Consider the following 18,173-nt stretch of genomic DNA (forward strand, 5'->3'; position numbering starts at 1 on the left):
AGTATTTTGAAAAGATGTAAATTGAGCAAATATTTAATAGAGCCATGTAACTTTCTGGGGAAAAGAATTTAGGCAAATGAAACAAGAGCAAATGCCCTGGAACAGGAGCATCTTAGCTTTTTCCAGGAATGACAAAGGAGCCAAAGTGTCTGAAAGAGAGAAAAGGAAGGGGAGAGAAGTAGGAGATGAGATCAGAGAGGGGCTGCATTGTTTAGGGCCTTGAAGTTTAATGTGAGGACTTGGGATTTTGCTTTGGATGCCATAGGAAGCCATCAGTTGGAAGGTTTTGAGCAGTGGAGTGACACGATCTGACTCACATTTAACAGAATCACTGTGGATGCCGTGTTGAGAATAGTATTTAAATATTTGAATATGAAGATAAGTATACATAGAGGCAACGGTATGAGGTCCTAGAAATACTCAGAAATACTCTCTTATTTTCCTGTAGAGATTTTTTTTCACATTTAAGTCTTAATATGGAATTTATTTTTGTGTAAGAAAGAGATTAAACCTTACATTTTTCCATAGGGATAAGTAATTATATAAGAATATTTTTTAAAAGTCTGTATCACCTAACTCATCAGAAATGCCATCTCTATTATACACAAGTTCTGGGATGTATATGTGGATACTTCTTGACTCTTTTTTCTCTTTATTTTATCTATTTCTTCATCTGTGTTCCAACAGCAAAGGTTTTATATCACATAGTTCATATTCTCTGACCACAAATGTAATGAAATATAATCAATAACCAAAACAATGGCTTAAAAACCCATCTGGAGAAATCTAAGGAATTTAAGGAATCAAGGAATAAGTCATAATGGAAATTATGAAATATTTATAATTAAATAGCAATAAAAGCAATACACTCTCAAACCTTATGAGTTGCAGCTAAGTTGCAATTGAAAGAACATGAATAACCTTAAATACATACATGAAGAAAGGAAAAAAGTACAAATTCTTTCTGATTTCTTGACTTCTCTTGGAATGATTGTTCTTCATCTGTCGTTTTCCCTCTACTGGTTTGGTATTCTTCTTTCTTTTAATAGTCATTCTTAAATATTTAACGTGTGCATTACTTAACGAAGTCAAAAGTTGCTCATTATCTCTCCTCTTCTCCCAGTAATACAAGTACCTTAGAATAGTTCAATTATAATCACTAAGCTCTCCCATATTCCACATGATTATTGCCTATATTATAGTTCCACCTTTATTTTTTTTTTGCTTTGTTTTTGGGGTTTTTTTAAAATTAATTTTTATTGGAGTATAGTTGCTTTACAAGTTCCACCTTTATTTAAAGTTCTTCCTTGAACACTCTTCCTCCAGTATCCACATGCTTCCATCTTGCATGCCCTTCAAGCATTTTCTCAAAAGGCACCTTCTCAAAGACATCCACACTGATCACCCCGTTTGAAATCACAACCTGCCACTATCACCCCCACCCTCACCCCAGTGTTCCCAAACTCCTTAGCCTAATTTATTTTTTCCATAGACATAATCACCATTTTATCATACTGTAGAAATTATTTATTATGCTTATCATTTATTGTCTGTCTCCCTTCACTAGAATTCCAGGAAGGCAGATTGCTTTGTTTTATTGTTTATGGTTGTAATCTCAAGCACCAAGAAGAATGCCTGGTACATAGTAGACACTCAAAATATTTAAGTATACTAAAGACTATATAAAATCACTCTGACTGCTATCTTGGGAAAAGACTACAGGGGATTAAGAGTGGGAGTAGGAATATCCACTAGGAAGTCATTGTAATTATCCATGAAATCAAGGAGGTGCCATTTCAAATGGTGATCAGTGGTCAAAGTCTGAAAACATAAAGACAAAGCCAACAGAATTTACTAAGGGACCAAATGCCTCCAAAGTTTGGGGCCTGAGCAGTCAGCAAAATGGAGCTGCCATTAACTGAATTAGGGAAGATTATGGGAGGATCAGGATTGGGTGTGGATATCAGAAGCTCAGTTTGGACTATGTAAATAATGCTAAAGTCACATATATTGCAATTCTCCATTGGCATATAGTAGACCAGAAGTATTTTCTCTATTGCTCCATAGAATTTCCAATAGGATCCTTTTATTTTTCCCCATTTTATAATTTAATTTTCTGCTTTCTATTAAAAAAATGACTAGTTGTATCAATTTTTTTTTCTTTTAGAGGCAAGGTTAACTGACTACTAGAATTGGCTAGAATATCAGTAAATGTAAATATATATGTTCATTTGAATTAAATGGCATTGTAAACAACCTCAAATAATCAAAGACATTTATTTGAAACACAGAAATACTGAAAAAATGTCATTTAATGTCACAGGGGAAAAATGCTGGTTTTTATTGAATAACAATATTACATATAATGGATTTAAAACATTAAGCCAAATGAAGTTGATTCATATTGCAATGTCGGTAAAATAAGCAATCAAATGTACTCTGTCCTAGTCTTTAGCATCCCAACTAAAGCAGTCCTTTAACTGAAGTTTACTAGTCACCAAACAGTAGGTCTGTTCCAAATTTAAGTATCAAGAAGGAAAGATTTTGCCCACTTTTCCACATGTCTATGTTTATCTTTCTAGGCAGTCTGTCTCTTCAGCTGAGACCACAGAAGCAAATTATTAAATAATTAAATGTTTGACAAGGTAATAATTAAGGATCTCTATGTCATCGAGTATACAATATGCCTATTCTTGCTTTATTCCCAGTCTCTGAGGAAACGCACAACATGATGCTGCGGTTTATTTAAAACAATGAATTTTTTAAAAGCTATACACGGAAGCTGAGTCTATGAAACTACTCTATAGGGCTTTGCCCAGGCTCGGTCCATTGTCAGCATCCTACACGTGTTGTCCTTTTATACACATGTGTTGCCTGCATGTTGCAATTTGGATTACAATCCAGGTGCCCTCTGCAGTGGTTCCAGATTGGATCCACAGAAAGCACCTTGGATGGTTAAAACTGCACCACAAAGAGACTCAGGGCTTTATCCCTCAGCCCAGGGCTTTGTGGCGGGCCAATCCTGCAGCCTGCCCAGCCTCCCTGCTTGGAGCCGAGTATTCCGCGCATCCCCGCGCTGGCCTCGAGGCCACGCAGGAAACTGGAGCCAGCGGAAGAGCGTGGTCCCCAGGAGCCGGGAAAGCCAGACTGAGCCGTTACCGGTCCGTGCAGTCACGGCGTTCTCTGCGTCCCACCATGATTCTAGGGAAGAAATTGAGTTGCTTATGGACCTTAGGTCTTTGTCTGGTAGCCAGTAAATCGCCTCCCAAAGTCCCCTCCATCACAAATCAGACGTTTATAGACGAGTCTGTGAAAGCTCACAACGAAGCGCGTGGCAGAGTCCAGCCCACCGCAGCCAACATGAAACACATGGTGAGGAAAAACCCGGGCTAGGATTTTACTTCTCTGGTTCATCCTAAGGTATCTGGGAGATAAGTTTCATGGACTCATTTGTATGAATTCAATCTGGACCTTTTGCATGCAGCTAAAAATCACACCTTGGCTGGGCTATGTCCTCCAAGGTAGTGATAAGAGTGGATGAGAAAGGAAAACTTGGAGCTGTTCCTTGCCTAGACTTAGCTCCCTTTTACGCAGGTTTGCTGGGGCTAGGGGGGTGGCAATCGTTGTGGATACTCTTGGCCTAGTGACTGTCTGTCCCGCACGTAAGCAATATGCAATGGTAACACATAGACAACTATAACAAACACTTCTAATCAGAAAGTGGAAGAATGGGAGCTACACAGCAATCATTGGTTCAGAGCAATTCTGAAATCTTTAGGGTAGATATTATGAAGACCTGCTATACTGGGAGTCAGAAAAGTTATTTGATTAGAGGTGATAGGTGTTCCCTTGTCCATTGTTTTTTGTGATCCCTATCTTCTCCCTTAAAAATGTTCTTCCTTATCCCTCATTCTCCTGGGACCAGTCTGAAGTGGGCCTTGGGAAATATGCCATCTTTGAGGGCTACACAGTCTTCTCAGACTGCTTTCTGCCCACAGAAGTTTAAGGTCTAAGAGTCATTAAAATATCTTGCATTCATTGCTTTTTCATAACAGGTTTACAGTATCTTTGGGAATACACCTCTCTCCAAAACTCTGAAGGTCTTTCAGCTATATACCTCCAGTCAGTTCCAAGTACCAATACCCATGCTTAAAGTATAGTTTGGAGAAATTTTCACATCTTTATTTCTTTGTTTTCTCACCCTGGTGCTTTTCTTTTCCATCTTAATGCCAGTTACCTTGAAACATGAATTTTGGGGAAATGGGTACAGTCTTAAACTGTTCCATTTGCTGAGGCAATTTTTAATCAATTAAGAGGATTTCCTTGGAATCACATACTTCATCTTCTCTTTGCCCTGAGGCTTTTAATCACATGAAAGTTTTACAATATTGGTCTCTCAAAGCCTTTTATATGGAAGCAGCTCCTTTTCCATTTCTCCAAAGCCCCACATTTCTTGATTCTCTCTTTCTGCTTCCAAACTGGCCGGTGTTTTAAATACTTTTATAATGTCTTCTTGAACCCACACTACAACCTACAAATACTATTAATTATCTGTTTTCCAACCTCTGCTTAGAGCTTCAAGTTCAATGGACTCATGATCTGCCTCCTGAGTAACAGATCACATTTTTTCAGATATTTTGGCTCTGAATCACATGGATTGCCATCATTCCTCTGATATAAGTTTCCTCACTGCTCGCCAACTAACTGGTGGTCTCTACCACATAGCTAAGGCAAGCTAGCCACTAACATTTGTGGGCTAGAAGAAGTACAAAAATGGAAGCCCACATATAGTCTCATTGTTGGCTCAGTAGTTAAATTTTTATTTAGTAAAGAATATGTGGTTTCAGGGACTTCATCTAATCTGCTCAGATCTGGATTCGGTCAGGATAATTTTGCTCATTTTCACTGATGTTATTAACTAAATTTCCATTTCTTCTAAAATAATCAAAACTGTCCATTAAAATTATAGCTACAATTTTGTAGTTATAACTATAACAACATGGTTAGGGTTAAAGTTATAATGAATGGTCATCAATTTTAGTATTTTAAATATTTTTTTCATTTTTTGGAAAATTTAATTGTCTTCTTAAATATTTTTATAAGTATAAGATGATTTAGTATTCTAGTGCTCATATCCATCTACTGGCCAATGTGAAGAACTGATGTCATGCTTCACTTAGGTGACATAAAAACCTACATTTATCCCTACTTAACAGTAATAGAAACTTGTTACCATTGCAAAATGTCTCCTTATCCCTGAAATGGGAATATGAAGAGAGAAGTGAGGAAACAGATCTTCAGTAGTACTTCTAAACAATATTATATTATGCATGAATCTACTGCTTTCATGCTGAAATGAAAGATTTGACAAGTTGAGCTTTTCTCTTAACCTAAGAGCTTCCATGGTTCAAATCTTTCTTGGACTCTGAAGCAGTGTCTGTCTCCAGTGTCATCAGCAACAATATTCACAAGCCTTTTTACCATTCAGATACAGAGGCTTTTGCTTTAAAAACATGTGGCAAAAGATTCAGACATTCAGTGTTGCAGGTCTCATTGAACCCATGCTAAGGTTATAATGAGGAGAATCTCTCATTTTAAAATAAAGTGTGTGTGTGTGTGTGTTTGTGTGTGTGTGTTTGTGTGTGTGTGTGCGTGTGTGTGTGTGTGTGTGTAATATGTGATGTCCTATAAAGTCTGGACCCAGAGCAGGGATCCTTCCTACCTAGGTCTCAAGTGGTATGAGCTTGGATTTTTATTATGGCTGCACTGCACTTCCAGCAATAAGTTTTACAAGAGGCTAGGCTGAGCTCTGGTATGAAATAAACCCTGAAATCTCAGTGGCTTAATGAAACAAAGTTTAATTTCATACTTAACACAGGTTGTAGAGAAAATGAGTTAGGATTCAGCCTCCCTGGCTGGGGCACTCTGAGTTTGGACTGCCCCCAAACTCAGCTAGCTCAGTGACAGGCAGTATAACAAGAGCTCCCAAGGTCATTCATTGGATAATTGCTTTACCAATGTGAAGAATAAGAGGGTATCTACTGATCCTCTTGCTATTCTAATGTAAGAGGTTTAGCATCCTTTTGCTTTCTTTTCATCCCCATTTTTTATTAAATTAATGACCTATTCAGATTGTTATTCTTCTTAACTGCAAATGTTTGTTATGCTGGTGGTAACTAATTATAACACAAATAAATTTTAAGATAAGTTTTGGTGAGGTTGTGGAGAAATTGGAACCATGGTACACTGTTAGTGGGAATGTAAAATTGTGCTGCAGCTATGGAAAAAAGTATGGAGGTTCCTCAAGAAATTAAAAAATAGAACTATGATATGATCCAGAAATCCCACTTCTGGGTATCTATCCAAAAAAAATTGAAAACTCAGGATCTTGAAGAGATATCTGCACTTCCACGTTCATTGCAGTACTATTTGCATTAGCCAAGATATAGGAACAAACCAAGGGTCCATCAAAAGATGACTGGATAAAGAAAATGTTGTATATACATACAATGGAATATTATTCAGCCTTAAAAAAGAAGGAAATCCTGCCATTTGTGGCAACATAGAAGAATCTGAAGGACATTATGCTAAGTGAAATAAACCAGTCACAGAAGGACAAAAACTGTATGATTCCAGTTATTGGAGGTATCTAAAATAGTCAAACTCATAGAAGCAGAGAATACAGTAGTGGTTGCCAGGGGCTTGGAGGTGGAAAAATTGGGGAATTGTTATTCAAAGGGTACAAAGTTTCAGTTACATTAGATGAATAAGTTCTAGAGATCTGCCAAATAGCATGGTACCTATTGTTAACAATAAGGTATGGTGCACTTCAAAATTTGTGAAGAAGGTAGATCTCATTTTTCAGGTGTTTTTACCATAAAAACAAACAAAACACAAAGGGAGGGACTTCCCTGGTTGCACAGTGGTTCAGAGTCTGCCTGCCAATGCAGGGGACGTGGGTTCGAGCCCTGGTCCGGGAAGATGCCACATGCCACGGAGCAACTAAGCCACAACTACTGAGCCTGCGCTCTAGAGCCCGCGAGCCACAACAACTGAGCCCGTGTGCCACAACTACTGAGCCTGGGCTCCAGAGCCTGTGAGCCACAACTACTGAAGCCCACGCGCCTAGAGCCGTGCTCCGCAAAAAGAGAAGCCACCGCAATGAGAAGCCCGTGCACCGCAACGAAGAGTAGCCCCCGCTCACTGCAACTAGAGAAAGCCCGCATGCAGCAACGAAGACCCAAAGCAGCCAAAAATAAAATAAATTTATTTTTAAAAAAAGAAACACACAAAGGGATACAAGTAAATACTGGGAAGTGTTGATTATGTCTGTTACCTTGATCGTGGTGATGGTATCATGAGTGTTTGCATATGTCCAAACTCATCAAATTGTACACATTTAATATGTACAGTTTTTTTCTATATCAGTTATACCTCAATAAATCCATTTTAAAGTATTATTTTTGTCATTTGCATTATTTAGTATATTCCTTTCAGGAATTTTGAATAGTGACTACTATGCTATATATTTTTATTGCTGAACATTTTTTTATCCTCTCTGTGTATAGAATAAATTCTTCAGTAGCATACGATACATCCCAACATCCTCCTGCTCTCAACCCTATGCACAATATAATGTTTCTTGCCACAGCATAAGCAGAAGCATCATGATTATCTGAGCATATCCTTAAAAAGTAGTGTGGGAACTCTCCATCAGATGAAAATATTATAAATATCTTTGTGTTTAGTTTCTATTTTGAAGAATTTCTTGGTAGGCTTTCTTCTTCTTCCTCGTGTAGAGGAACTTGTTATACAGATGTGATTCATAGTATGAGTGTTTGTGATTACAAGAGCTTCTAGAATGTACTTGAATTATTAGTTACTAGGCGTAAGACAAGTGATTAGGCTTTTTAAAGAGATTCATGTCTATAAGTCAAATTCTTCCATTTACAAGTTAAGGCAGAATACTGCTCAATAAAAATTTTCCCTTAGGGCCAGAGACTTAATAGCAATTAAGTTTTAAGTGAAAGCATTGCCAGATCTGAGTTGTTAAATTTTTTTCTAGAAAAATTTTTAATTACATTGTTCAATCAAAACAAATGAGCTATAATTATAGACTCCTTGGGAATTTTAAAATGCAAATATATGTTTTTAGTTATACATACATCTAGGGAATTATAATTTGTACATGTTGTGTATGTTTGAACTGGTTTGAAATACATGTTTTGAATAAATATAATTCCTTAGCCATCAGATATTAATTCTTACTTTTTCAAGACCATAGTCTTTACCATTTGGATAGTAATAATTCTAGATCTTAATTAGAATGACAGAATAGTTTTCTTTTGTACCACACTTTGGATAGAGGATGACTTGGTACAAGCTATTTCATGGTAGAACTATACTTTAATTAATATTTTTTCTTTTAAAATATACACCAGATTAAAGCTAATCATTTTTCCCTTTTAAAGCAGAGAAATCTCCCAATGATCCAGGCAAAAGACTAGGATTCTCATAGGCTTAATGGGAGGTAAAGTTTTCTAGAGGCTATAGATATGCTGAGATATCTTGGAAAAGAAATGAATTGCATAAAAACTATAGCTAGGAATATATTAGGTGAAAGGAACTGGCTTGAAAACATTTCTTTGCTGTTGTTGATTTCTTGGTTTGGTTCTGAATTGTATCTGCGAGAAAAAAATGGAGGCCTTGTCTTTGTGGTATTTTACCTGTTTCAAGTTCATATAATTTTGGTGGAGGTTGGTATATCAGAACTCATCACTCAGTCTATTCATTTTTCAGAAGAGTAAATTATGTACCATCCTCTGAAAACTACTGAAGTCTCTCTTGAATACTGAAAACAAAATTTTTGATACGACAATTTTTGCAGTTTGAAAGAAAATTAGTGATTAAAATGTCAAAAGAAGAATATAGGAAATTAACCAATGAGGTTAATACCATGAATTTAAATCTACAGTCCTAAAATGGAAACATAATGGCATTTATTTATTTTCATTAAATCAACTTCAGTGTAATTTTTAGTCCTCACATTGACAAGGGAGTTAAAAATGCGATCTTTAACATTTTTGGACTTATAATCCCCCGCTGTTACACACACACACAAAATCTGAAGTCTTTGTTCCAAAAGATAAAGGAAGCATCTTTAGGAATCAAGTCAATAATCATTATTATCCTTCCCAACCAGTGACCACTGGGATGCCAGTGACATTGTCTTTCCAGGTTTGGACATGCTACTGCTTCCACGGTAGTCCTATGCCACAGAAATCATGATGAAGGCTGGAAGAACCATATTAGATACCCTACCTTCCGAGTCCAATGTCCTACCATTCCCTCTGAGATCTTTTTGTATGCTCAAGCCTACGATTCTGATACTGGTAGCAGCCTTTATTTTTAGCTGCTCAAGGTTTCTGCCATGCCAAAATTCTTGAGTCAAGGAATTACAGGGTATCTATCTACCTATTGGGAGTGCCTTCTTTTAGAGTTGTGGAGTTAGGAATGGGAAATACAATGAGCAAAAAACTTTAAAAAATTACCTTCCCAACAAGATGGAGTAGATCCATTTGCCCTATTCTCCCCATTAAGTATAGCTAAAAACCTTGGATATTCTATATAAAACAAATATCAGAAGACTTAAAGTTGGAGAAAAGAAAGCAGACAGATCCGCTAGAGACGCCAAGACTCAAGGAATGACACAAGGTGAGTTCCCTGGATTTCCTTTTTGACTCTTGTAAATCCTGGACTGGGTACTAAAGAAGCCTGAAATCCAGAAATGTCAATGGATGATGGAAACAAAAGCCTCAAGAAAAGCGTGCCCTCTCTTGCCAGAGAATAAGGAAAGGGACAGCCTAGTAAGGCAGAAATGTTTTTTGTTTGTTTTATTTTCTACAGTAACCATCCTCTTCTGGACAAACAACATGGGGAAAAAACAAGCCTCTTATTCTTTTCAACAAAGGCCAAGTGGAGGACTTAGACTATCGTCCTTGCCTGACACTTATGAAGCACCCCTCCCACCACCTCTCCACCAGTGATGTGTCAGAGGAGAGTGAGGAGACTTCCAGCTCCCACCAAGCAGTAATGAGGTGCCCCTCTCCCTCCCAGCCAGTGTGGGGTCAGAGGAGGCCAAGCATGGAGCATACACTTTCACTACCACCCAGCAGTAATGAAGTGCACCTCACAACAACCCCCCCCCCAACAGTGTCAATGGAGGCCATATGGGGAAACAGGACTTCCAGCCTCATCTGAGGCAATAGATACCCCTTCCTCTCCTGAGGTGTCAGCAGAGGTCAAGTGGGGAGCTTAGACTTTCATTCCCGCCTGATCATAACAAGGTACCCCTTTCTCTCCCCGTGAGATGATGTCAGCAGAAGCAAAGGGGGAGCCTGGATGTCCATCTCCTTCCAGTGGTAACAAGATAACCCTCCCCACAGCAGGGTTAATAAAAGTGAGTAGGGATCCTGGACTTTTGCCCACCAACCAGTGATAAGTAGGACTGCCCCCGACTGGAGCAGTGTCAGTGAAGACCTGCTAAAACTGGAAGATTGACTAAGATCTAGAATCTCATAATATAAAACTCAAAATGTCAAGGATACAATTTAAAAAATCAGTCATATACCAAGAACTAGGAAAATCTCGATGTGAATGAGAAAAGACAACAGATGCCAACACCCAAATGGCACAGATGTTAGGATTATGTGACAAGGATTTAAAAGTAGACATCATAAAAAGAATATATACATACATACATATATATAACTTTGCTGTGCACCTGAAACATTGTAAATCAACTATACTTTAATTTAAAAAAGATATCAAAAAAATAATCATAAAAATGCTTCAAGGAGCTATTATAAAAATGCTTAAGAGGAATGAAAAAAAATAAAGTCTTAGCTAGGAAATGAAAGTTACACATTCAAATGGAAATTTTAGAACTAAAAATAGACAAACCAAAATTAAAAATTCACTGGATGGGCAATGAAAATGGGAAAGGAAAAGACCAGTGAACTTGAAAATAGAACAGTAGGAATTACCAAATCTGAACAACAGAGAGAAAATGGACTGAAAAAATAAATGAACAGAACATCAGAGATCTATGAGACAATAACAAAATATTATATCTAATATTCATGTCATTGGAGTCCCAGAAGGAATTGAGAAAGATGGGGAGGACCAGAAAAAACATTCTAAGAAATAGTGGCTGAGAACTTCCAAAATTTGGATAAAGATATAAACAATTCTGAGTAAAGACCAAATATGATAAGCCCAAAGAAATTCATGCCAAGATACATCATAATCAAACTTCAGAGACCCTAAGACAAAAAAAGCTTAAAAGTAGCTGGGGAGAAACAATACATTACAGATAGGAGAACAACAATTTCAGTGTCTTCAAATTTCTCAACCAAATCCAAGGATGCCAGAGAAAGTGGCACATTTTCAACTTTAATTTCAATTTCAAATAAGAGTCAAGAATACTACATAGAGAAAATATACTTTAGGAATGAAGATTGAAATTAACACATTCTCAGATTCAGAAAAACTAAGATGATTTGTCATAATCAGACACACTATAAAAGAATACCTAAAGAAAGATCTTAAAATAGTAAGATAATGATAAATCAAGGATTCCTGGAACATTAGGAATGAAGAAAACTCAAGGCAAAGAGTAAAACTATGAGTAAACATAACAAACTATTCCCTTATCTTTTCTAAATTATGTTTGAGAGTTAAAGCAAAAATTATAACATTGGTTATGGTGATATTGGTTATATTATATTGGTTATGGAACATATATGGTTCTTGATATAGAAGAAATATTTAAGACAATTGTATTATTGGTGGAGTGAGTGGTAAAGTGGCCTAAATGGAAGTAATATTTCTACACTTCATTCAAACTGGTAAAATGGTGACACCAATAGTTTGTCATAAGTTACATTTATATATTATGTATTACCTATAGCAACCACTAAAACATCTATATAAAGATATATACTTAGATAGCCTCATCCACCAGAGGGCAGACAGCAAAAGCAAGAAGAACTATAATCCTGCAGCCTATGGAACAAAAACCACATTCACAGAAAGATAGACAAGATGAAATGGCAGAGGGCTATGTACCAGATGAAGGAACAAGGTAAAACCCCAGAAAAACAACTAAACGAAATGGAGATAGGCAATCTTCCAGAAAAAGAACTCAGAATAATGATAGTGAAGATGATCCAGGACCTCGGAAAAAGAATGGAGGCAAACATCGAGAAGATGCAAGAAATGTTTAACAAAGATCTAGAAGAACTAAAGAAAAAACAAACAGAGATGAACAATACAATAACTAAAATGAGAAATACACTAGAAGGAATCAGTAGCAGAATATCTGAGGCAGAAGAACGGATAAGTGACCTGGAAGACAGAATGGTGGAATTCAGTGCTGTGGAACAGAATGAAGAAAAAAGAATGAAAAGAAATGAAGACAGCCTAAGAGACCTCTGGGACAACATTAAACGTAACAACATTCGCATTATAGGGGTCCCAGAAGGAGAAAGAGAGAAAGGACTACAGAAAATATAAGAAGAGATTATAGTCGAAAACTTCCCTAACACAGGAAAGGAAATAGCCACCCAAGTCCAGGAAGCACAGAGAGTCCCATACAGGATAAACCCAAGGAGAAACACGTCAAGACACATAGTAATCAAAGTGGCAAAAATTAAAGACAAAGAAAAACTATTGAAAGCAGCAAGGGAAAAATAACAGGTAACATACAAGGGAACTCCTGTAAGATTAACAGCTGATTTCTCAGCAGAAACTCTGCAAGCTAGAAGGGAGTGGCACGATATACTTAAAGTGATGAAAGGGAAGAACGTACAACCAAGATTACTCTACCCGGCAAGGATCTCATTCAGATTCGATGGAGAAATCAAAAGCTTTATAGACAAACAAAAGCTAAGAGAATTCAGCACCACCAAACCAGCTCTACAACAAATGCTAAAGGAACTTCTCTAAGTGGAAAATACAAGAGAAGAAAAGGACCTACAAAAACAAACCCAAAACAATTAAGAAAATGGTCACAGGAACATACATATCAATAATTACCTTAAACGTGAATGGATTAAATGCTCCAACCAAAAGACAGGCTTGCTGAATGGATACAAAAACAAGACCCATATATATGCTGTCTACAAGAGACCCACTTCAGACCTAGGAACACATACAGACTGAAAGTGAGGGGATGGAAAAAGATATTCCATGCAAATGGAAATCAAAAGAAAGCTGGAATAGTAATACTCATATCAGATACAATAGACTTTAAAATAAAGAATGTTACAAGAGACAAGGAAGGACACTACATAATGATCAAGGGATCAATCCAAGAAGAAGATATAACAATTATAAATATATATGCGCCCAACATAGGAGCACCTCAATACATAAGGCAACTGCTAACAGCTATAAAAGAGGAAATCGACAGTAACACAATACTAGTGGGGGACTTTAACACCTCACTTACACCAATGGGCAGATCATCCAAACAGAAAATTAAAAAGGAAACACAAGCTTTAAATGACACAATAGACCAGATAGATTTAATTGATATTTGTAGGACATTCCATCCCAAAACAGCAGATTACACTTTCTTCTCAAGTGCGCATGGAACATTCTCCAGGACAGATCACATCTTGGGTCACAAATCAAGCCTCAGTAAATTTAAGAAAATTGAAATCATATCAAGCATCTTTTCTGACAACAACGCTATGAGATTAGAAATCAATTACAGAGAAAAAATGTAAAAAACACAAACAGATGGAGGCTAAACAATATGTTACTAAATAACCAAAAGAACACTAAAGAAATCAAAGAGGAAAACAAAAAATACCTAGAGAAAAATGACCATGAAAACACGACGATCCAAAACCTACGGGATGCAGCAAAAGCAGTTCTAAGAGGGAAGTTTATAGCAATACAAGCCTACCTCAAGAAACAAGAAAAATCTCAAGTAAACAATCTAACCTTACACCTAAAGGAACTAGAGAAAGAAGAACAAACAAAACCCAAAGTTAGCAGAAGGTAAGAAATCATAAAGATCAGAGCAGAAATAAATAAAATAGAAACTAAGAAAACAATAGCAAAGATCAATAAAACTAAAAGCTGGTTCTTTGAGAAGATAAACAAAATTGACAAACCATTAGCCAGACTCATCAAGAAAAAGAGGGAGAGGACTCAAATCAATAAAATTAGAAATGAAAAACGAGAAGTTACAACAGACACTGCAGAAATACAAAGCATCCTAAGAGACTACTACAAGCAACTCTATGCCAATACAATGGACAACCTGGAAGAAATGGACAAATTCTTAGAAAGGTATAACCTTCCAAGACTGAACCAGGAAGAAACAGAAAATATGAACAGACCAATCACAAGTAATGAAATTGAAACTGTGATTAAAAATCTTCCAACAAACAAAAGTCCAGGACCAGATGGCTTCACAGGTGAATTCTATCAAACATTTAGAGAAGAGCTAACACCCATCCTTCTCAAACTCTTTCAAAAAATTGCAGAAGGAACACTCCCAAACTCATTCTATGAGGCCACCATCACCCTGATACCAAAACCAGACAAAGACACTACAAAAAAAGAAAATTAGAGACCAATATCACTGATGAATATAGATGCAAAAATCCTCAACAAAATACTAGCAAACAGAATCCAACAACACATTAAAAGGATCATACACCATGATCAAATGGGATTTATCCCAGGGTTGCAAGGATTCTTCAATATACGCAAATCAATCAATGTGATACACCATATTAACAAATTGAAGAATAAAAACCATATGATCATCTCAGTAGATGCAGAAAAAGCTTTTGACAAAATTCAACACCGATTTATGATAAAAACTCTCCAGAAAGTGGGCATAGAGGGAACCTACTTCAACATAATAAAGGCCATATACAACAAACCCACAGCAAACATCATTCTCAATGGTGAAAAACTGAAAGCATTTCCTCTAAGATCGGGAACAAGACAAGGATGTCCACTCTCACCACTATTATTCAACATAGATTTGGAAGTCCTAGCCACTGCAATCAGAGAAGAAAAAGAAATAAAAGAATACAAATTGGGAAAGAAGAAGTAAAACTGTCACTGTTTGCAGATGAAATGATAGTATTCATAGAGAATCCTAAAGGTGCCACCAGAAAACTACTAGAGCTAATGAATGAATTTGGTAAAGTTGCATGATACAAAATGAATGCACAGAAATCTCTTGCATTCCTATAAAATAATGATGAAAAATCTGAGAGAAATTAAGAAAACACTCTCATTTATCATTGCAACAAACAGAATAAAATACCTAGGAATAAACCTACCTAGGGAGACAAAAGATCTGTATGCAGAAAACTATAAGACACGGATGAAAGAAATTAAAGATGATACCAACAGATGGAGAGATATATCATGTTCTTGGATTGGAAGAATCAATACTGTGAAAATGACTATACTACCCAAAGCAATCTACAGATTCAATGCAATCCCTATCAAATTACCAATGGCAGTTTTTAACAGAACTAGAACAAATCATCTTAAAATTTGTATGGAGACACAAAAGACCCCGAATAGCCAAAGCAGTCTTGAGGGAAAAAAATGGAGCTGGAGGAATCAGACTCCCTGACTTCAGACTCTACTACAAAGCTACAGTAATCAAGACAATATGGCACTGGCACAAAAACGGAAACATAGATCAATGGAACAAGATAGAAAGCCCAGAGATAAACCCACACACCTATGGTCAACTAATCTATGACAAAGGAGGCAAAGATATAGAATGGAGAAAAGACAGTCTCTTCAATAAGTGGTGCTGGGAAAACTGGACAGCTACATGTAAAAGAATGAAATTAGAACACTCCCTAACACCATACACAAAAATAAACTCAAAATGGATTCAAGACCTAAATGTAAGACGGGACACTATAAAACTCTTAGAGGAAAACATAGGCCGAATGCTCTATGACATAAATCACAGCAAGATCCTTTTTGACCCACCTCCTAGAGTAATGGAAATAAAAACAAAAATAAACAATGGGACCTAATGAAACTTAAAAGCTTTTGCACAGCAAAGGAAACCATAAACAAGACGAAAAGACAACCCTCAGAATGGGAGAAAATATTTGCAAACGAATCAATGGACAAAGTGTTAATTTCCAAAATATATAAACAGCTCATGCAGCTCAATATTAAAGAAACAAACAACCCAATCCAAAAATGGGCAGAAGACCTAAATAGACATCTCTCCAAAGAAGACATACAGATTGCCAAGAAGCACATGAAAAGCTGCTCAACATCGCTAGTTATTAGAGAAATGCAAATCAAAACTACAATGAGGTATCACCTCACACCAGTTAGATTGGGCATCATCAGAAAATCTACAAACAACAAATGCTGGAGAGGGTGTGGAGAAAAGGGAACCCTCTTGCACTGTTGGTGGGAATGTAAATTGATACAGCCACTATGGAGAACAGTATGGAGGTTCCTTAAAAAACTAAAAATAGAATTACCATATGACCCAGCAATCCCACTACTTGGCATATACCCAGAGAAAACCATAATTCAAAATGACACATGCACCCCAATGTTCACTGCAGCACTATTTACAATAGCCAGGTCATGGAAGCAACCTAAATGCCCATCGATAGACAAATGGGTAAAGAAGATGGTACATATATACAATGGAATATTACTCAGCCATAAAAAGGAACGAAATTGAGTCATTTGTTGAGACGTGGATGGATCTAGAGACTGTCATACAGAGTGAAGTAAGTCAGAAAGAGAAAAACAATTATTGTATATTAACGTATGTATGTGGAACCTAGAAAAATGGTACAGATGAGCCAGTTTGCAGGGCAGAGGTTGAGACACAGATGTAGAGAACGGACATATGGACACCAAGGGGGGAAAACTGCGGTGGCGTGGGGATGGTGTTGTGCTGAATTGGGCGATTGGGATTGACATGTATACACTGATGTGTATAAAATTGATGCCTAATAAGAACCTGCAGTATAAAAAAACAAACAAAACAACTAATACTAAACTTTCATTGGGTTATTTGTATGGAAATATGTTAATATAAATGTTTCAGACATTACATGAAATTTCTAAAAATCTTATATGTTCTGGTATAATGTTATAAGTCATAATCCTAGTTATTACCTTAAAATGTATATCTCAGAAATAACTAATTTTCTTGTCAACTGCATTATTATGAACTTTCATCAAATTTTTAACTGTGGTCACTTTTAAGTCTTTTGTCATTTACAGACAGTTCTGTGTGTACTCTGATGCTTTTGCAAATATGTTCCTATAAAAGGGTTTCATCTTTAAGAAATTCATGGAAAAGACTCTGACAAGTACAGGTTTCTGGTAACTGACTGTACTGCTGAACTGAATGAATAAGCAGAACTGAATTTTCAGAACTCTAATGAAAAACTGATGAACTCATAAAAGTGCTAACAAAAGATCAAGATGAAAAAAAAAATTAATTACATGGGACTGAGTGAACTGATGAGGATGAGTATAATTTTTGTGACTTTCTGTCTGAATTAAAAAAAAAAAATCCAACAAGGACTCAGAGGCAAAGAATATACAAATCAATTTTCACTGCAAAGTAAAGGAGCTGTTACAGTGGAGGATTACTGGACTGAATGTCAATATTATGACATAGTATGAGTGTGTTTCATGTTTGGTAATTGCAATCATTGTTGCTTTTGTTGTGGTCATCCATGTACAATGTTTGGTGTCAGTCTACTTATCTCTTGTAAAAATAAAATACAGTGTGTGTGTGTGAAAAAAAAAAAAAGATGATACCAACGGATGGAGAGATATACCATGTTCTTGGCTTGGAAGAATCAATATTATGAAAATGACTTTACTACCCAAATCAATCTACAGATTCAGTGCAATCCCTATCAAATTACCAATGGCATATTTTACAGAACTAGAACAAAAAATCTTAAGATTTGTATGGAGACACAAAAGACCCCGAATAGCCAAAGCAGTCTTGAGGGAAAAAAACGTAGCTGGAGGAATCAGACTCCCTGACTTCAGACTATACTACAAAGCTACAGTAATCAAGACAATATGGTACTGGCACAAAAACAGAAATATAGATCAAT

General features: G+C 36.5%; 1 protein-coding gene across 1 annotated transcript in view; it reads left to right on the forward strand.

The window, feature by feature from the left end:
- The first annotated feature begins 3,195 nt into the window (after window positions 1–3,195).
- The window catches only part of GLIPR1L1 (GLIPR1 like 1), a 33,717-nt gene continuing 18,739 nt past the window's right edge, over window positions 3,196–18,173 (forward strand). Inside the window, exon 1 of the mRNA XM_068560919.1 lies at window positions 3,196–3,372. Coding sequence (XP_068417020.1) covers window positions 3,196–3,372 — 177 coding nt within the window. The remainder of the gene's footprint in view (window positions 3,373–18,173) is intronic.

Source organism: Eschrichtius robustus, chromosome 13, assembly GCF_028021215.1.
Source record: "Eschrichtius robustus isolate mEscRob2 chromosome 13, mEscRob2.pri, whole genome shotgun sequence".
Lineage (NCBI taxonomy): Eukaryota > Metazoa > Chordata > Mammalia > Artiodactyla > Eschrichtiidae > Eschrichtius > Eschrichtius robustus.